This window comes from Rhopilema esculentum, chromosome 20 (genome assembly GCF_057945365.1).
Source record: "Rhopilema esculentum isolate cy_ngs chromosome 20, ASM5794536v1, whole genome shotgun sequence".
NCBI classification, from domain to species: domain Eukaryota; kingdom Metazoa; phylum Cnidaria; class Scyphozoa; order Rhizostomeae; family Rhizostomatidae; genus Rhopilema; species Rhopilema esculentum.
This window is the reverse complement of record NC_142834.1, coordinates 14,098,375-14,119,603: the sequence shown is the minus strand read 5'-3', so window position 1 is coordinate 14,119,603 and position 21,229 is coordinate 14,098,375. Positions and strand designations below refer to the sequence as shown.

The following is a 21,229-nucleotide window of genomic DNA, read 5'->3' as shown; positions in this document are numbered from 1 at the left end:
AGCATTGGTTTATCAGTGCTTCCGCCTTCGCCCTTTAGCCCCAAATTGGAAGAAGTGGAATTGGAGCGTGATTATTCGTACTTTACTTCAGCAGATTTGAAATTTCTAAATACAATTGTCAACAGAAGGTTATCTGAAAACATGGCTAGTCTGAACACACAAGACATTGTTTAAGAAAGGTAAGTTTACAATGTTGTGAACAATGTGATCACTCCCACACATAGAGAGTATTTAGGCCCATTTTGTGGTCTGGAACGGACTAATTTATTTTCTCATTCAAAGACAAAAGCGAACAAAACTCTTAGACGCGCCATCTTCAAAAAGTCACATTGCTGAAATATTTATGGCTGTAAGTCGTTGTTTTCTACAAGTATTTTAGTCTTTTTATCAGCATAACGAAATAAAAAACAATAGTTTAAGTTAACACCCCTGTGTGACTGCTGTAACAAAAACACTGGCCGGTTCTATTTGGTACGAAAATAGTAAGGTCTTGCCACAAAGTGCCGGTTGTGGATCGTTGGAATAACATGTAAATGTTGGCATAATTGATTAAAAGAAAAGAAACCATAGCTTTTGAAGCAGCAAATTTGTCACCAAGGTGAATTGGCAATTTATGTATTGCAGTTATGTAGAGAATTTTAAAACTTCATATTTTGGACTTACGGTCTTGTTACACCTTTTCTATAAAAGAGAGCTTCTTAAGATAACTTTTATTTCATTGCCTATTAAGAAAAAACTAAAATTTAGTGGCTTGGTGCTTCAACAGAAAGAGTGCAGTTTATTGACAGTAATTTTTTAAACAACAGTGTTATGCTTCAATGAAAATAATGATTATCAAACCTGATAAAAGAAAATAGGCCTTGATGAGTAATGACTTTCTCCAATGATATAAATTAAAGTCTTAATATATATATCAAAATTTAAAATTTATTGAATATATATTCTTCAGTGGTTTATTGTTGTGTTCACACCAATATTTGATTAACTTATGATTTGAGAAAATTTGCAGTACTAATTGAATGCACCTCACCCTATTTGTGGATTTTCCTACCACCAACTTCTTAAATTTTACATGAATTGTACATGAATCTAAAAGTGATTAAAAATTTAGCATGTAAAAATATTAACATAGCTAAACATAAGTTGTCTATTATTTTTTTTCTAGTTTTTTAGCTTTTTACTTCTTCGTCTTCTGATGTTTAGGCAGACAATTATTTAAATTAGGGGAGGTAAGACAATTATTTAAATTAGGGAGATATAAATGGACTTTCTTATCAAATTTGTGGTTCCAATTTAGCCTTGTCAATATTTATATTCAAATTGCCCAAAAATAGATAGAATTGCTTTTAAAATATTAGAATATTAGAAGTTGTCTGTTCAAAAAAATTCTATTGTTAAGACAGTCAAGCTGTTTAGCTTTTCAATTATATTTCACTGGAATTTTTTGGCTGTAATGAAAAATTTTAACTGCAGCAACAAATTCTGATCAAATCTTTAGCTTTACCTCAATATTCAAAATGTATTTTCTTGTTTCTGAACAATACAAACAACATAAATTGCAGACAAACTTAAACAAGACAATTTCTAATCTAAGTGTGATTTCCATTGTTGACAAAGTTCTGTATATAGTGAGATGCAAAATCGATGACATCAACTGCGAACTGCAAAGTAAACTGCAAATATTTTGTAGTGCTCAACTTTATATTGTCTTTCGTTTCAAAGTGAAACAGCAATCTCCTATAGAAAGATATACAGGAACAAAGCAATACGACGACCAGAATCCAATGTCACGACATAAAATTTTCAAAATAAGTTAAATTTAAAGAATATACTATGTACCTCATTTAACTTAGCTCCTCCTCATTCCCTACTTTGTCTGTCAATATAATCTTAAGCATTCTGCGTTATCACAACAACTCAAAAAATCAATATTGCTTTTCTTGTCTTTGCTTATTATTCATATAAAAGAGTCAAAATAATTTAGATTGAAGATTCAAAGATGACAATAAAATAAAATAAATTTGTGATAGGAGTAATGATACCTTTTCCTGCACATAAATATCTGAGCATTCTAAAGCATGAGCTATATACTATATACCTTATATACTTAGTATATTCTTTAAATTCAATTTATTTTAAAAAATTTTGTCGTGACATTGGATTCTCATCATCGTATTGCTTTGTTCCTGTATATCTTTCATAACAACACTCATTGCAAGATTCACAGAATCCGGCAGACAGCCTATCCTGCAGTTCTTTCTTCTCACACATAATCTCCTATAGGTTGGGAAAATGCCAAAGAATTTTCCCATAGGAATAGGCCCTATGTTTACCTGTGTACTGCTGAAAGATCATGTTTTTGTTTATTGAAGTTATCAAAATATGTGAAAATATTATGAAATATCAATATTATGGTATTTATATATTTTTATGCTGGGTTAGGAAAGGAAATTAACTTGAAATTTTCACTTACGGATTAAATATTGTTGATAAAATTGATGTGACTTTTCATTTTGAAAGTGATAAAGCCATATCAACTATTGTTAGAAAGCCAAAGTGGTAGTTTTCGATTTAAAAAATGATGCTGTTTCCAAAATGAAGTTGTATCATGTTTCTTTGCAAAATCTATTTTGTTTCCCATGCCGAGTTTATATTCCAAAAATTTTTAGGTTGGTCTTCTAAACATGAATTTTCATCTGTGAATATATTGATTAAGATTTTAGCAGTGGCGGCTCCAGCCTGGGATAAATGGGAGGGACAAAAGGTGTGACAGGGACCCCCCTTTTTGGACCATGCCCTTTGTCCTTGTTTGAAACATTTTCTTCTAGAGGAAACACCTCTTGCCCCCCAAGAAATGTCATTTAAATGTGACGATCTAGATAACTTACATACCCCCCCCCAAAAGTTTTCTGATCAGGTTTGCATAAATCTCAAGGACCAACTTTCTGAAAATGTGGGGGGGGACTAGTCCCCTCCATTCCCCCACCCCCCATGGCTCTCCCACAGGATTTCCGAATGTGACCTGAAAAGAAACTTTCAGAGAAATTTTAAGATAAAAGTTCTAGATTGAATAATATTTTTTACCTTCATAGTCTCTTACCAAGGGGCTCTGTCCGTTTATCACTCCTTATTTAATTGAATATTGGTACTTGGCAATTCTAAGACGAAAGCAAGCAATAAAACCTAAGTAAACACTGAAGCTAGATCGTCATATAGCAATGTTAAGATAATCGCAAAAAAAGTTTGTTTTTATATTATGTTCAAGTCCAAGAATTCCTATGGGTAATATTAGAAACATGTCCTGGTTGATTAAGAGTTTAAACTGGCAGCATTTTCAGTACTTGGTATATTCCTTATGATCAGGAGGTTTCCCCACTTACCAGCAACTCCCAAAAAACCCCACCAGAGATTTTCAAAACATGCCCATATGTGGTGAAGTCATCCTGGCTTGCCAAGAAGTGGTTGTTCAATGTGGTTTGCAATCCTCGAGGGCAAACAACTCAAACCAAACCGACCAAATATTTGATGGTAGTCTGTAATTGTGATCTTTTGGCTGTTGGGAGAAAAACTTTCCACTCAATTTTGGTGTCAGTTGTGTTTTCTGGTAGACTTATTACAAGATTTTTGCACTGGGCAGAAGCAAATTTTGCACTAAGCTATTCAGATTAGTTTCTTATGGCCATGGAATTATATTGAATATTCTGATATAAAATTCTCTTCTAGACTTGGCAGATATAGGTTTAAATTACAGACAAGTTTAACTTTTAAAGAAAACTAACTTTATTTTTACTAGATTTGCTTCAAATGGAACTGATGTTGCTGGCCTCAGATATTTAGTTGGCAGAAAAGGTATCATTAGTCCTATCACAAATTTATCTCATTTTATTGTCATCCTTGAATCTTCAATCTAAATTATTTTGACTCTTTGATATGAATAATAAGCAAAGACCAGAAAAGCAATTTTGATTTTTTCGAGTTGTTGTGCTACCGCAGAATGCTTGAGATTATCTTGACAGACAAAGTAGGGAATGAGGAGGCGCTAAGATAAATGAATACATCAAGACAACTAAAACATTGTTGCAAAAAGGAAGATGACACTTTTTGGACATGAAGTTAGAGAATCCTGTGAAAAAGTATTTTGTAGCATTGTTTATGGCTACATCCCACAACCCTGATCACCAGGTAGGACAAGAAGAATATTGCCAGATAACATAAGGGCATTGAGTTTTAAAGAGATGATGTCAGGGGCAGATCCAGAGCAAATTTGAAGGAGGGGCAGTTGGTAGTGGGGGCGCTGAACAATTTTTGAAATTGGCGACAAGAGTACGCTTTAAACAACAATTTCAGATACATTTTTGGACTAAACAACATAACTTTCAGGTGTCATTCTTGAATCAAATTAAGCTATCGGTCTCAGAAACTTTTTGACCTGATTATCATTCTTAAAAAGGGGCGCACAATTTCAAAAAAAGGGGTGCCAAACTTGCTTCAACTCGTTGAGGGAGGGGCAACTGCCCCTAATTACCCCCCCCCCCCCTTAAATCCACTGGTTGATGTCACACCTTAGAACTCTATGCGCTTATGTTGATTACTATGGTGATTTAAAAGGAATAGCAAACTGCAGAAAATTGGTAGAGGAAAACGATTGGCAACCTGGTAGAACCAACCTGGCATGAATGAAATATGAATAATCTGAAATGGCAATCTATAAAAGGAATCTAATTTGGTGAAACTTGTTTGCTTTGTGTGTTTCTGAATATTCACTCTTCTCTATTTTTAGAGTAAAGCAAACTGTTATTGGGAAAATGGTAAGCTAGTTCTAAACAGACCTATATCTGTTTAATAATTACATTTGTGACATAATGAGATTTTCAACACAATTATATATATTACTTTTAGGATATTTATTTCTTTGCCTTTCTCTACAAAATAAAAAAGACACACTTTGACCCAATTACTTTGAGAAGAAGAAACATTTTTGTTATGCTAATATTAAATTTCAATCTTATTTATAATACTTTGTAGCTTTATGTCTTATTTTTGTTTATAAAATATAGTGTAGAAAAACAATGGCTTTTTATTTCCTTTCTTTGCACATTCAGGCTGAGTTGGAACCAGGAACCCAATGCATGGCTGTATATGAATTTAAGGGAGCCAAATCAAAGGTGATATTCATTGAGCAAACATTTAATTTTTGATAATTTTCCTTTGGTGTCCCTAACTGTGAATCTAAATTGCTAATACCAAACAAGTTAGAATCTTTTAATGCATCAAAATTTATGTACAAAAGCCAAATAACAACTATAATTTTTGTTTTTTCTCTTGAATCATACTTAATCTAGATTTTCTTACATTTTTCAGGATCTTCCTTTTGCAAAAGGAGAAATACTATGCATTTTAAGTGCAACCAAGGTGATTTTGAAGTTTCTTTGTTGAACCAATCAATTTATGCTATCATTATTTTCTCATGTGAAAACCATCCTTTATTGCCAGATTTTTTTCTTTTTCAATATTTCTTTTGAATATGAATTTTGTTTCTATCTAGTAAAGATTTATTTTTTCATAATATATGTGCCTCTATGTAGTTTAATAATTTTGAATATTATGTAAATAATGCAAAATACCACGATTGCAAACTGCTTGACAAACTCCAGTAGGATACTTGTAATGATAATTTGATAAAATGTAGAGAAAAAACATGCCGAGAATGAATATAAACAAGCAAAACTAAGTTATAGATAGCTATTGATAGAATATAATGAAAAATGCTTAAGTCTTTGGTGTGGAGTGTGTTATTGTACGGGTCAGAGCCATGGACACTGAAAAAGGAGGATATCAGGAGATTGGAAAGTGCAGAGGTTTTGGAGGAGCATGGTAAAGATCAGTTGGACAGAAAGAGTGACAAATTAGGAAGTATTGTAAAGGATTGGAGAGAACAGAACATCAATCTCAATCATATATAACCGGCAGAAGAAGTGGATTGGTCACATTATGAGATACCAGGGACTACTAAGGGATGTCATCGAAGGGAAGATAAACAGCAAAAGGAGTAGAGGAAGGAAGAGAATTACATTGTTCGATCATTGGTGTAAGAAAGAAAATGGCAGAATTGAAACATATGGAGAAATCAAGCATAGAGCTGAAGATCCTGATGTTGGCGCATGTGGCACTGAACCTGCCTCGCGGCAGACAACTAAGGAGAAGAAGAAAGCTATTGATAATGTTTAAAGTTGTTCATGCTGAAGTATTTAATTTGTAAGAATGTTATGAGTATTAAAGTTATTTATGCTGAAGTGATTATGCTTAAAGATGAGAATTTTTTTTTCACAGGACCCAAACTGGTTTTATGCCAGAAGGCAATCCGACAAAAAAGAGGGCATAATTCCAGCTAATTATGTTAAAAAGCGAAAAGCAATGAATCTTCATGCCATGCCGTAAGTAATAGACCTAGATATGATGTTTTCATTAAATGCAGTGCATTCTCTTTGTGTAAGAAACATCACATTGAAAGTTTTTACTTGAAGCTGTTCCTTTTCTTACAAATGAACCTGTTTGAAATTTCTTTTTTTCTACAGTTGAAATAGAAAGAAATTTATTTTGTCGAAATCAGTAAGAAACTTTAGCAAGTCGTATTTTTGTTAGGATATTTAATTTTTCAATTTTGCTTTTAATTTTTTAAATTTTTAATCTGAGAAATTTAAAAGTTGTCGTTTATGACCTAGCTGTTTTGTATTTTTCGACACTTTGTTCATGTTTTTTTCATCAGCGTTTCACGCATTCTTTAATATTCTTTGTACGGTATATTTTAATTTTGTTGTATTTGTTGTGTCGTATTTTTACTTTCATTTGATGTATAGAACAGGCTTTTAGAATTCGATGCCGTACAGGAAAAGCTATTCACGTTTTGGCTAGTGGCGGACACTTGAGGGGGCCAAGGGGGCGGTCACCCCCAAATATTTTGAAGGACAATGGTCTTTTGTTCTAAACAAGAATAAATTGTCACGTCATTTTATCAAAGCAATAGGCTTGCCCCCCCCCCCAATGTTTATATATTTGACCAAGTGTCCGCCCGCCCCTGGTTTTGGCCTATAGAACATTACAGTTCAATGTTTCTTCCCCGAGTTTCACGCTTGATGCGATCATCAGGAAATTTGTGATGTGTTTATATACTGTGGTTTTCCTTAGATGGTTTTTTGGTAAAATAACGAGAGAGCAGGCGGAACAATTGCTCCATGGTGAACCTCCAGGATCTTTCTTGGTTAGAGAGAGCACAAATTTTCCAGGAGATTATACTTTATCAGTTTGCAGGTTGGTTTATCAATATTTTATCACTAGCTACGTTTTCAAAATGTCTACAAAAATCTCTGTATGATATTTGCTTTTGAATACAGTCATCGCTTCATTTTTCATTTCAGTTTTTATTGAGCTTCCTGTTTTAACAGGATCTGATGACACAAGGGTGAATGGCCAGCCTCTGCTTTTAAATGAGCCCCCTCTCAAATAGGCCCACCTCTCGAATAACCCCCTTTAATATTGTCAGATTCAACGCAACCGGAAATTGCTAACTACCTCTTTTTCTCGTGAATTTTCATTTTGCACAAGTTTAATTTGTTGGACTCATGCATATGTCGACTTTCTTCTATAGGCAATTGGAACTGATTAGGCAGCTAAAAAAGTCATGTGCTCGTGTTTAATATTTTTACTTTCTTAAAATTTTCTATCATTAAACTGAAGTTTTATACTTTTTCGAGTGTAAGAAAAAAATATTTGATATATTTTGAAGGAAGCTTTTTCAAAGCCACATGTCGAATGTTGTCTGTTGCGATGAGCTCTACTATTTATATTTTTGGCGGTGCAGAACTTGAAAATGGCCTTGAAAAAAGCAAACATTTTACAACATATTGGCTAAAAGCTTTTTCGTCTGACACTCACCAGAGCATAAAACGTCAGAATAAGGGTCCGAAAGAACACGATGGAAAATATATACCCAGTTGTGGATCGAAATAGGCCAATCAGAAAAACGCAAGCACAAGACCGGTATAGTTGACCAATCAGTGCCGCGAGCCTAAAGAAAAATTACCAATGGAGTCCAAGAGAGAAAACGAACTCCTTCTGTCTACACAATAGCTGCTTTTTCGTTTGTATGTAGATCGATTCCAAAACTGCTAGATGAAAAGACGACCGGGCTCTGCCAATTATCCGAAACATGTCGTCATTTTTGAGTTTAGCACAACCTTGTTTGTCTAAAAGATGTTAACCGATGGCAGAATCACTTGTTTTAACAGTGTTTCCAGACCTACAAGATCGAGGAGGCTGTTCTCTTTGAGGGGCAGTTTTGTTTCTTATGTTGGAAGGAGCAGGTTTTTATTCCTATCCCCCAATCTTTGGGTTGTGCGTCCTACGTAGCCAGAATCACACTGGCAGGTATATTCACAAATAACGGAACGTTTATTCATTAATAACGGAACTTTTTTTAAAGCCATATTTAAATTTTGCTGGCCCTGAACACCCGAATTGTATTTGATGATGTCATTTGTATCCATATAGTCCTGCTGGTGGCAAGACAGAGCATTACAGAGTGCTATCGAGAAAAGGCATGCTTACAATCGACGAAGATGGATACTTTAACACACTTCCTAACCTTGTAGAGGTAAAAATCTTTGAATATAGCGAACAGTGTGTTCATTTATCACTCGAAAGTAACTTTCCCAGTAACTAAATCGGGATTAATATGCAGATAAAGTAGGATTAGACGACCAATATTCCCAGTGGCTAAATCTTTATGAAAATATCAAATAAATAACATTGATTTTCTTCCTTGAGGATATTTGTGACCTTGTAGAGGTGAAAATCTCGCAATTTAACGAAAAATTTAAAAATCTGAATAGGATTGATAAAGTTCTGTTTGTTCGTTTATCATATGAAGGCGCCTTTCGCAGTAACTTTATTGCGGATAAGAATATCAAATATTATAATATTAATTTTTTTCCATGAGGATATTTGTGAAATCGTAATCTTGTAGAAATCCGTCGAGACATTTTTTCATCTTTCGTTTTTTTCAGCACTACATGAAGGACAACGATGGTCTTTGTACAATTTTAACGCAGCCGCTGAGGAAAGATAAACATAAAGAAATATCGACAACTGTTTTCATAGAAACATTTAAAAAAGGTATCACGAACTCTTTTCAGTTAATAATTGGTTACAGGGGTTGTTAGAGGGGATTTTGTCAAGATTGGTTCCATCACTATCTGCATTACTGAAGAGGTTGGAACAGAGCAATCTCCACTTACCCTTTTGCAAAAAATGGTAATTGGGGACCTTTGAAGCTATTCGGGCTTTCTAATACGCAGTGTCGTATTAACGTCATTGTCGTCTGAATATGGCCTGGAAATTTCATTATTCGGTGACCCATAACCTATCTTGGCAGTTTTTGTCCCTGTGTATTTCTAGTTTTCTCGAAATCGAAAAATGTATCTCTTCTTTCACTTTAAATTTGTCAAAATTTAGGGATATTCCCCTATACGGAAGAAGTTTTATGAACTTATATCACAGTTAAACCTCAGTTTTTAAATAGGAAATTAGAGTTTTTTCATCATAACAAATTTGTATTTTTTTATCTTTTGCAGAGGGCTGGGTTGTTAATTGGAGCGATTTATCAAAGCAGCTTGATGTTATTGGGAGTGGGGAATTTGCAGGTAAGTTCGTCGGCTTACGGTAGGGTACGGTACGGTACGGTACGGTACGATACGGTACGGTACGATACGGTACGGTACGGTACGGTACGGTACGGTACGGTACGATACGGTACGGTACGGTACGGTACGGTACGGTACGGTACGGTACTGTACTGTTTTCCTTGTTTTTTAGGTTTTTGGAAATATAGTGATGTATAAAATATAAATATATCAATAACTGTATGAAATATATTAATAACAGCCCGTTGGTTGGATGATTGCTTGTGTAATTTTGATTCGCTTTTTTCTAATGCTTTTTTTGCTATCATTAGAATTTATTTCATCCAGTGGCGGACACTTGGGGGGCGAGGGGGGCCACTGCCCCCCTAATACTTTAGAGGATAATGGTCTTGTGTTCTAAAACAATGGGAAATGTGATGTCATCTTATGAAAACAATAGGCTTGCCCCCTCCCCCCAATATTTGACAAAGTGTCCGCCCCTGATTTCATCTATCTACTTATTTAATATATTTCATTGTTTTTAATAGGTATATTTTTCCTTACACGACACAAACCAAGCAGTAAAGTTTGAAGTTTTTATTTGGATAAATCGTCTTTATTTTGGGCTAAATGAAATTTTCTCCTTCACAGAGGTATATAAGGGCACTTACAACGATCAGAACGTTGCAATCAAGAAACTTAAAGATGATAGCGAGGCTGCACAGTCTTTCCTGTCTGAAGCTTCTGTGATGACGTAAGTCTTTCCAACTATTTGTTTCTTTAATGTGCAATCTGACTTGTCTTCGATCCTTTACCTGCCCTCTCCCACAAGAGTGGAAGTAAAATCGCGTTGAAAAGAGAGGGTTATGTTGATGAAATTCGAACAATTTTTTTGCGGTACAGAATTTGAAAATGGCTTTGAAAAAAGCAAACATTTTACAACATACTTAAAGCTTTTTCGTCTGACACTCCTCAGAGCATAAAACGTCAGAATAGGTTCCGAAAAAACACGTTTGAAAAATATATACCCAGTTGTGGATCGAAATAGGCCAATCAGAAAAACGCAAGCACAAGACCGGTATAGTTGACCAATCAGTGCCGCGAGCCTAAAGAAAAATTACCAATGGAGTCCAAGAGAGAAAACGAACTCCTTTTGTCTACACAATGGCGGCTTTTTCGTTTTTATGTAGATTGACTCCAAAACTGCTAGATGGAAGGACGACCGGGCTCTGCCAATTATCCGAAACATGTCGTCATTATAGAGTTTTGCACAATCTGGGTTGTCTAAAAGATGTTGACCAATGGCAGAATCACTTGTTTTAACAGTGTTTCTAGACCTACAAGATCGAGGAGGCTGTTCTCTTTGAGGGGCAGTTTTGTTTCGTATGTTGGAAGGAACATGCTGTTTTATCCTATCCCCCAATCTTTGGGTTGTGCGCCCTACGTAGCCAGAATCACACTGGCACGTAAATTCATAAATGACGGAACTTTTTTGTTTGGTAGGGACGCAATCCTTTTGAATGGATGGAAGGGCTCTCCTAGTGCTGTAAACAATCCGAGGATTGACAGCAAAGAAACAATTGGTTATGGCTTGCCTAATTTGACTCTCGAATCGCAAGGAAGTGTTACCAATCCATGGTAGTTTCAAACTACCATGGATTGGTAACACTTCCTTGCGATTCGAGAGTCAAATTAGGCAAGCCATAACCAATTGTTTCTTTGCTGTCAATCCTCGGATTGTTTACAGCACTAGGAGAGCCCTTCCATCCATTCAAAAGGATTGCGTCCCTACCAAACAAAAAAGTTCCGTCATTTATGAATTTACGTGCCAGTGTGATTCTGGCTACGTAGGGCGCACAACCCAAAGATTGGGGGATAGGATAAAACAGCATGTTCCTTCCAACATACGAAACAAAACTGCCCCTCAAAGAGAACAGCCTCCTCGATCTTGTAGGTCTAGAAACACTGTTAAAACAAGTGATTCTGCCATTGGTCAACATCTTTTAGACAACCCAGATTGTGCAAAACTCTATAATGACGACATGTTTCGGATAATTGGCAGAGCCCGGTCGTCCTTCCATCTAGCAGTTTTGGAGTCAATCTACATAAAAACGAAAAGCCGCCATTGTGTAGACAAAAGGAGTTCGTTTTCTCTCTTGGACTCCATTGGTAATTTTTCTTTAGGCTTGCGGCACTGATTGGTCAACTATACCGGTCTTGTGCTTGCGTTTTTCTGATTGGCCTATTTCGATCCACAACTGGGTATATATTTTTCAAACGTGTTTTTTCGGAACCTATTCTGACGTTTTATGCTCTGAGGAGTGTCAGACGAAAAAGCTTTAAGTATGTTGTAAAATGTTTGCTTTTTTCAAAGCCATTTTGATGAAATTCATTATTTGTTTTTGTACTCTGGAACTAAAGTAAACACTGTTTGTGTTTCATTTGTTACCTACTCCAACCAAGGAGCAAACGAATTTTTCACCCTTTATAGGGAAGCGCAGTAACAAAACTGATCCTAGAGTGAAACTTGCGTCATCAAGCACTATATCAAAGACGAGTAAACATTAAAACTTCACTGTATCTTAATATATGCATATCAAAATGTCAAAGTCGTCAGTATATGTTTATATTAGAGCTGCGAGGACAGTTCTGTTGTTAGGGTTGCGGTAGGAATCATGAGGTGTGGTCACATCAAGAGGAAAGACAAGGACACTGCTCGATGAGCATAGCTTTTCAGTGTCCTAAAACTACCTTCGGAAGCTAGGTAGCAAACACTGTAGTACAGTACGGTACGGTATGGTACGGGACGGTACAGTGCAGTGCAGTGCAGTGCAGTACAGTACAGTACAGTACAGTACAGTACAGTACAGTACAGTACAGTACAGTACAGTACAGTACAGTACAGTGCAGTGCAGTACAATACAGTACAGTACAGTACAGTACAGTACAGTACAGTACAGTACAGTACAGTACAGTACAGTACAGTACAGTACAGTACAGTACAGTACAGTACAGTACAGTACAGTACAGTACAGTACAGTACAGTACAGTACAGTACAGTACAGTACAATACAGTACAGTACAGTACAATACAATACAATACAATACAATACAATACAGTAAAATACAATACAATACAAAACAAGAAATATACAATACTATACAAGGCTTATTTATCTATTATTCCATAAATCTCTTCGGATGTTACCGGGTACCCTGACGAAATACCATCCAACCAAAACTGTGTGCATTAAATTTTGTGATTATGATCTCATCTTGTGTGATTCCATAGTATTATTTTTCATTTCAGTACGCTAAGACACAAGAACCTGGTTTTATTCCAAGGAATTTGTTTCAATGAAGGCAGCCTTTATATCCTCACTGAATTTTGCTCCAAGGTATTTGGTACAACTTGTGTCTTTTTACTTCCGTTAATGTGGTTTCTAAACGATTTGTGGCCATTACATATCGCTAATAAGATTGGTATGTTTAGACGTTTTTGTGACAATTAATGGCGCTTTCTTTACATCTTAGATGGTTTTAATTCGCCACACATACCGGGCTGCTTCAGAGTTGAAGACAATGGACAGATACTAGAGTGACTGAAGGCATCCGTCATTCTACAATTGGCCAATCATCATGCGTAATTCCACTCAGACGCTTATTGATTGGCCAATGATTGATTGATTGATGGCATGAGCCCCTTGAGAATCTGTCCACTGTCTTAAAAGTAAATATTGGCAGTTTTCGTGTTACGTTATAAATGAATCACTCCGTTGCTTAGGGAAAGAATCTCCTACTATATTTTGTTTATGAACAAAAATCTTGTGTTTCAGCCTCAGTGAAACTTGAATTTGTTGTTGTTGTGAAATTGAAGTATCTAGGCCGATATGGTCCTGAACTGCTTACAGTACTACAGCGAATTACAATTTTACAATTACAATTTTTAAGCTACGCATCAATAACAAAACAACTATGGCGAATACAAAGCTAAATTTTCAGCAAAAGCTACTCAACTACAAAATTATTAGCTGTTAAAAATTGTGGGGTCGCTTAAAAATTGTGATCTTTTTTCAAAGGACTTTTTGCAGAAATTCCCTAAAAGCTTTGTTGTAATATCCTAGTTCTCTGCAAGAAGTATAGATGTACTCTCAAAATATGGAAATATGGTATTATGAAAGCGCAGTTTTCTCCAATATTATTCAGAGTGCGGAGAACAATTGTCTCCGAATGAAGAAACCTATTCTATTTGCTTCAGATCTCCAAACGCACAATGTTTTCTGCATGTTTCTCACGTTTGGTATTGCTAGCAAAATCCCACTTTTTTCGATTCACATCAGGATAAAATTTCTGCTTACCTTCGGTCATTATCTGACGTTCCAATTCTAAGGAGTGTCTGGTCGAAAGTGTTTTATCATGTTCTCTAATGTCGCCATTATAATGTACCTGTTATCTACCCTAAATCCATGATTCGCCTGCCCTAAACTAGCGCCTGTCAAGTGAAATGGTGCCATGGTTCACAAAGTGTTTGTTTTATAAGCTTATTTTTAGAGTATGTACGTTGCGTGTGATACTTCATCCAGAATTAAGAAGTGAACAACGAGTACATGCTCGAAACTTCGTGTTTTTAACAATCAAACTATTATATTTTCATTCTGGTACTAAATTTATTTGCTAACTATATTATCGTTATTTGTAAAGTATATATCAAGTGCTGTTCATAGCCAGAACCAGATGACGTCATGTCTTTTTCTGCTGTGGACGGCACAGAATATTGTATTTTGTTTTCGTTTTAACCAGTGATAAAAAAATCTTTGTCATGTTATGTTCCAATTTACTTGCTATATCCAATCCTCAACATCTATTTATATTTAACAACCTTATTTAAAGGGTGCACTTTTGGATTATCTGCGTTCGAGGGGAAGAGCTCAGATAACACATGACCAACTGCGTGGCTTCGCAAGGTAAGTGGCTACCATTTTGCTGCCCTGTTTTGAAACCTCTCTGTCACGAGAGTCCCTAACGAGGCTAGAGGGCATGTAATGGTTTCCATTCCTTTATGACTATATATACTTTTACATATCCGGATTAAACAGGCAAGGGAGGCACCTACCTTACAGTGACGTCACAAGAGGCGATTTTTCAAACTTGTGGGGCAAAAAAAGTGGTGCAGACATTTGAACAGGCTCAGATTGTGCCAAATTTAATGGGGGTAACGGCCGCATGAAGTTTGCTCTGGGGTACCATCTCTTGTTCCTAGCTAACAACCGATTCATTATCACAAAGTAATATCGTTTTTCACGAGTAGTTATCCTCAGCGATATTAAATTCTCCATTTGCGGCTCTTCTTCAGAAATAAGGAAAAATACAAAAAGTTGAAAGACAAAACAAGTTACTTTCTCAATCATTTTTCTTACATGGGATTTTTCTTTGCTTCTGTAGCTGGTAATGTATTAAAGTTTTATTTTGATCGGATGTCCAAAAACGTGTTATTTTCCTGACGGTAGTTTTCGACCCTATAAACGATATGTTATGTTTGTTTACCGCGAGTACTCGAATAACCCCCCACCTTTGAATAAGCCTCCCCCAATATGCCCCTCATTTATGTTAATTTTTGTCAAATAAGCCCCCACCCTCGAATAAGCCCCCGTGGGCTGAGATATTGCCCCGACAGCAATAGGGCTATCCCAGTTTATCTGCATTTTTAAGCATACTGACCGGAGGCCATACTCAACCTCCACCTCCGGAGTAGCCCCCACCCCATAATTCATTTTGCGAAAAAGGCCCCGGGGGCTTGTTCCAGGACTTACGGTACTGTAATTTCAAGAGCTTGGGTCGCTCGCACAATCAACAAAACGAAACCCCGTACGAATAGCCGCTTCTGGTTGGCTGAATCGCCAAGATGTGGACAACCAACGTAAAGTACTGAGCAAAAATTACTCAAACTCTCTTTGACAAGAATTCAATACCAGCCTCTTTATAAAACTGTGGTTATCTGTTTAAGAAGAATTGTAATGAAAATGTGATGTTACCAGTAGTATGAGAAGATAATTCCACATTTCTCTGTTTTAGGGATGTTTGTGAAGGTATGTGGTATTTGGAGCAGAGAAAAATTGTTCATAGGTAAGTCACTAATTTTTAGATTTGTCCATTTCCATCCAAAAAATGATTCTATGAAACTGAGAAGACTTTTTTGGCAAGCAGGACCTGGTTCTGTTTGGTCATGTCCCTGTAACTTGATTGTGATAAAAAGAAGTCCCTTCCCATTCTTTATGACAGAAATAAAGGAAGTTCTCTTCTTGCTTTGCAAAAAATCCCATTGTTTTCCTTTTCATAGCGCTGTACCCAGTCCTGAACTGTTATCAGTTTATCACCAATATCCCGAAACCAACCAGCGACCTCGATCTGCCAACTTGGATTAAAGAAACCTTTGTTCTCCGCTCTCTATTTTTGGTTGAATGCAGTGATAGAAGGATTTATGGCTTTTTATTATAACTAATTTATTTACAGTAGAAAATTATATTTGCTGCCTCAAAATAGCTAATGCTACGGATATATGTATAAAACCAGAAAACGACTTTTATCTAACAAAATTAAGTGAAATCTAAGGAATATTCAATTTTGTCAGATAGAGTTAAAATGTATTAATGTATGGTTTTCTTTTTCAGGGATCTCGCCGCGAGGAACGTTCTGCTTGCAGATGACATGACAGCCAAGGTACGTCGATTATACTTTCTTCGTTTCCCTTTTCTTTCATCATAAGAATGTCTTGTCACATTTTACAACCCTTAAGGCCCTTAAGACCCCGTTTACTCTGTGCCGGATAAATCTTATCCGCATCAATATTAGTTTAGATAATTGTCGCATTTACACTAGACCCACGCTATCCGCACGAATTTGAGAGCGGCTATCCGAACAAAATTAGTTCACCTAGGTAAGTGGATTAAATTTGTCTCCCAATCAAGACTTTTCGCAGTGTCAAAAGTGCAGTATCTTGCCAGTCCACGTAAAATTGGCATCCTTGTCAGCTTTCCCTACTTTCGTTGCTAGTTCAGTGTCATTTTGTTTCAAGAAAAAACTATTAAAACAATCTAGGTCTAATTTGTATTTACAATGTCTTTTCACGTTTTAGGGAATTCTGTTTTTATTTTGTTGCCCAGAGAAGACTTCATTTTAGGCATTCTGTGCATGATTTAGGTCATGTGACTGCAGTTATCGGGCACAGTGTAAACGGGAGGGCAAAGTGGACAAAATTTTTGCGGCATAGTGTAAACGCAAATCAATCCGAATAAGTTTTATACGGATAAATTATATCCGACACAGTGTAAACGGGGTCTAAAAGCAATGGAGCGAAGCTAAAGTTGCTTAAGCCATGTGTCAATCAATTGTTGACCAATCGATAACCGTGTGAGTTGTATCACGTGTATTGACTGGCCTAGGCCACCGCCAATCATTAACATGGCACCGGGAATTCAACTTTTGTTAACATGGGAATTCAACTTTTGTAGGCGATTCCCAAAGTGTTCGGCAACTCTTTTATGAATTCTAGCTTGTGAGGTTGGTTCATTAGGCGGTTGGCTATTTCATTTGGTCCCCCGTCTTTGCCAGTGTGACCGGGGGTATTTTGTGACAATTGTTTATAATTTTCTCCATGAGTACTAGTCTTGGGCTCTAGCTCCTGGGACGGGGGAGAGACGTGCAAGTGGCGAGTGTTAAACCTCCGCCCTTTGCACATAGTATAGAATTTGACCCCTACTCAACCTTCTACTTTATCTTCCTGTACATGTACATAAAAGATCTTCTTAATCACACAAAGTCGTTTCATTGCATCACAATTAGGATTGATATTTGTCTGTCCTTTTTTGCTTACACTTTTATTACTAGAACGCCATCTTCGGCTAATTTTTATTTATGCATAATTTGAATATATTAAAGGTTGCTGATTTTGGCCTGGCTAAGGACCTCAACCAAGACACTGCAGCAGAGAAATTTCCTGTAAAGTGGACGGCTCCTGAAGCCATAAAACATAAAGTGAGTGCAAGTTTATTTTATTTCAATCTAACCTAGGTCATGGCCTTGCTTCTTAGTTTCCTTACTTGTGGACCTTTTTTGACCACATTCTAGTACGGTCGGTTTCTTAAATCCATGTGTGGTTTCTTAATTTTAGCTGTACACTTTGTTTCATGGTTATACCTGGACTATATCTGGACTAGCTGTATCTGGCTTTGTGTGATTGAGCCTTAATTCCTTTTGTTATCATTAACGCTCGCGAAGACCTGTTTTAGTTTGTTTATAAAAATGGCCCTTCAAAAACGAGAATCTGATTTAAAAACTTACACTAAGTAATATGAATATTATTGTACTCAAACCAGACTCTTCTCTTCCTTTCTTTCTAGCAATATTCAACCCATAGCGATGTTTGGAGTTTTGGTGTCTTACTGTGGGAGATTTATTCTTTTGGAAGAAACCCTTATCCAAGAGTAGTGAGTTTTTTTATTCCTTAAAAAAACTTAAAAAAAAGTTTATTTCTATGCTGTCTCAGAAAGACCTTTTGCTCCCTGATATACTATTAGTTGGCCAGAGACTGGTCACATAAAGGTACCTCGTGCTAATTTTTGGAACTTTTTGTCCACGGCGAGTATCGGTATTGTATTTGTATTTGCATTTGAAGATAGGTTTTAGGATACTGAAGTGCTGTGCTTATCGAGCATTGTGTTGGGCCTTCCTCTCGCTGTGACCACACCTTGTGATTCGCATGGATTTACAGAGAGCTGGCAACTATCCTTATTCTGCGGGTGAAAGTTTCGTCATGACAGAAACTCGAACCCCAGTCTGCGACCCACTGAGGCATCTCCTAAACAGTAGTCGAATGACTGCCTAGATCGTGTAAATCTATAGGGATAGCGACGGAGCAGATGACCTCCTACAGGAGCGCCTGTTTCAAGCGACTCGGTGTCTACAATTTTTGAAAACTAGAGCATCGATTTTTTAGAACTGTTAAATTTCAACTAAAAGATCCGAATGATAACCATGTCACACGAACTTGCTACAAGTCTCTCTCTTTTTATTTCGAATGATTCTTAGCAGTGCCGTCGGAACGAAATTCCTATTGGGGGGAGGGGGCTGCCCATTGTTTTTCTCCCATTCAGTACACTGTAAAAAAGGAAATATGATACAGTTTGATAATTATTGCTCCCCCCCCTCCCCCGCTTCCGACGGCCCTGCTTAGTCCGGAAAATGCGGACACTAGAAAGTAAGGAAAGGAAAACCAAAAAGGGTGAGGGTTGGAGAGTGACCGCCAACAATGCCAGTAATTCTTAAGGCCTTACCTCTAAGTAGCAAAATTAGTTGACGCTATTAATTTTTTACACGAAATTCTAAGTCAAGCTTATATGAAATGGTATTGTGATTTATCTAAAGGTGTTGTGCAATTAACTCGTTTTTGAAGCTTTTACAGTTATTTCAAGCTCATCTTTAAAAAAGTAACATTCTGAAAAAAGACAGAAAAGTGACAAGAAAAATTTTATAAAAATGCATAGTGTTTTTATTGTCATTTTCTGTTGTAAATGTTGTAAAAAGCTGTCGAATTGCGCCCTTGATGTAGTATTGAATAAATTAGCATATTATAAACTTCCTCATTACCTGAAGCTGAAAAGAACAACAGGACTGGTCTTCCGACGATTAACAAGATTATTGAAATCACGTTCCATGCTCGAAATTCATCGGACACTTTCCTCTATTTTAAAACCGTCATTTTGTCAGACTGCAAACGAAGAAGCTGTTTTTTATAATGCTTTCGTTTCTCTTGCAGCCACTGAAAGATGTGAGTGAAAAAGTCGAGAAGGGATATCGCATGGAAATACCGGACGGTTGTCCAAAGGCAATGTATACGTTAATGCAGCGTTGCTGGAACATTGACCCTCTTAGAAGGCCTTCGTTTAAGGAAATGAGGAGAGAACTTGAAAGGGAAACTGTTTTATAATTTTATAATATCTTTACGTTGAGTATTAAGCAGAATGTTAACATCTGGAATCGAAGTACCAAGTCGTTTTGTAATGGCCTTTTTGTTATCATAACCCAATAAAGAAGCCTGGATTGTCGATGCATTTTATTGCATCAAGCAAAATCCGGACCCGGACTGGCCCTGGCTAGCTTTGCTTTTACACCCGGCGTTTTGGATCTGAACCGGATTTGAATATTTAGTTTTCATGGATCACATAAATACGCAGTCCGTTCTAAATTGGTTTCCTTGTAGCACGAACGGGGATGATCCATGCTTGTAATGGTTATTCGGGAGTTTAAATCCCGTTGCCACTTGTACACATGCCTGCCATGGGGTTGCGGGTGGAGGGAAAGATTGCCCAATGCCTTGAGCTGAGAGGGACCCCGGAAAGTTAAAGTATTGTTCCTAACAGTAACAGGAACAATTATAATCACAGTTTAATGACGTCATCGTGGACCCCATCTCTCTTTTGCCCCAGACCCTAGAAAGCTCTCGGCCGCTCGTTCTTTTCTGGATCCATAACGGGCCATAATATTTTGGATCCATTTCTTATTCTTTCCAATTCTGTTTAGATCGATATTGATCTTTGTTTAGTTTTGTTAAATCAAAGATTGGATTAGGTTACTATCAGTGCCGATGTGGATCCGGCTTTCATATTGGCATCCTGTCCGGTTTGGTTCCACCTCTAATCTCTACTGTTTTGAATCCGTTTCTGATACATATGGAAATAGATCTGAGTCTAAATCATATTTGCTCAAACTTAATGTTTTGTTAAACAGGCCTGGCTGATATGCGCCTTTATGTATTAAATTAGTTAACATATTCAAGGGAAAGTGTATACTAGTTGCTATGTTCTTTATTTTTATACATATTTACATGTTCGTTTTGTATATGTTCGTTAAAAGAATGAAGGCTCTCTCAAAATGTAACTGGAATTAATAAACTATTTGGCTAACAAGCGAAATTCAGAGTTTCTTGAAACAGATATATTTCTGTAAAGTTGGATCCGCAAAATCACAAAGCATCATTTGGAATGATTTCTAGTGCGTTTTACAACTAATGTTGTTTTATATCTCTAGAAAGTAAATATTTCATGCTCAGGACATTTAGTTGTAACATTAAGTGTTGTTTTCCATAACTACAAAGCTTTCCTGACTGTTGGCTCTCTGTGTCCATTGTATTCTTGTTGAAAGAAACCAACATTTAATGTCATCGATATCATGATTGACTGATTTGATTTGATTTGATTTTGTTTTGATATGATATGATATGATATGATTTGATATGATATGATATGATATGATCTGACATGACATGACATGACATGACATGACATGACATGACATGACATGACATGACATGACATGACATGACATGACATGACATGACATGACATGACATGACATGAAATGACATGACATGATATGATCTGATGTGATATGATATGATTTGATTTGATTTGATTTTATTTGATTCTATTTCAGTTTTATTTTATTTTTTTTAACTTGATTTGTTGTTATGTCATTCAGATTTCTTATATTTTAGGAGG

The 21,229-nt window shown here is 36.4% G+C and overlaps 1 protein-coding gene across 2 annotated transcripts; it reads left to right on the top strand.

The window, feature by feature from the left end:
* Positions 1 to 20,836, top strand: LOC135687298 (tyrosine-protein kinase CSK). Of its 2 annotated transcripts, none has more exons than XM_065203825.2 (18): positions 1 to 179; positions 3,794 to 3,849; positions 4,781 to 4,808; positions 5,103 to 5,165; positions 5,362 to 5,412; positions 6,331 to 6,434; positions 7,186 to 7,308; positions 8,548 to 8,650; positions 9,063 to 9,171; positions 9,630 to 9,698; positions 10,329 to 10,431; positions 12,988 to 13,075; positions 14,568 to 14,641; positions 15,750 to 15,800; positions 16,346 to 16,394; positions 17,613 to 17,708; positions 18,074 to 18,160; positions 19,489 to 20,836. In XM_065203825.2, exons 3-18 carry the CDS (start codon positions 4,806 to 4,808, stop codon positions 19,657 to 19,659), a joined length of 1,344 nt encoding a protein of 447 aa, XP_065059897.1. In that variant the 5' UTR covers positions 1 to 179; positions 3,794 to 3,849; positions 4,781 to 4,805; the 3' UTR covers positions 19,660 to 20,836. The 2 variants fall into 2 exon arrangements, with proteins under 2 accessions (XP_065059897.1, XP_065059898.1); XM_065203826.2 differs by lacking the exon at positions 1 to 179 and adding an exon at positions 254 to 349.
* Positions 20,837 to 21,229: the final 393 nt, after the last annotated feature.

Coding starts and splice junctions, on each gene's coding strand:
- LOC135687298 (XM_065203825.2), top strand. Junction 6,435..7,185: donor ATGAATCTTCATGCCATGCC/GTAAGTAATAGA, acceptor GGTTTTCCTTAG/ATGGTTTTTTGGTAAAATAA. Junction 15,801..16,345: donor CAGAGAAAAATTGTTCATAG/GTAAGTCACTAA, acceptor TTTCTTTTTCAG/GGATCTCGCCGCGAGGAACG.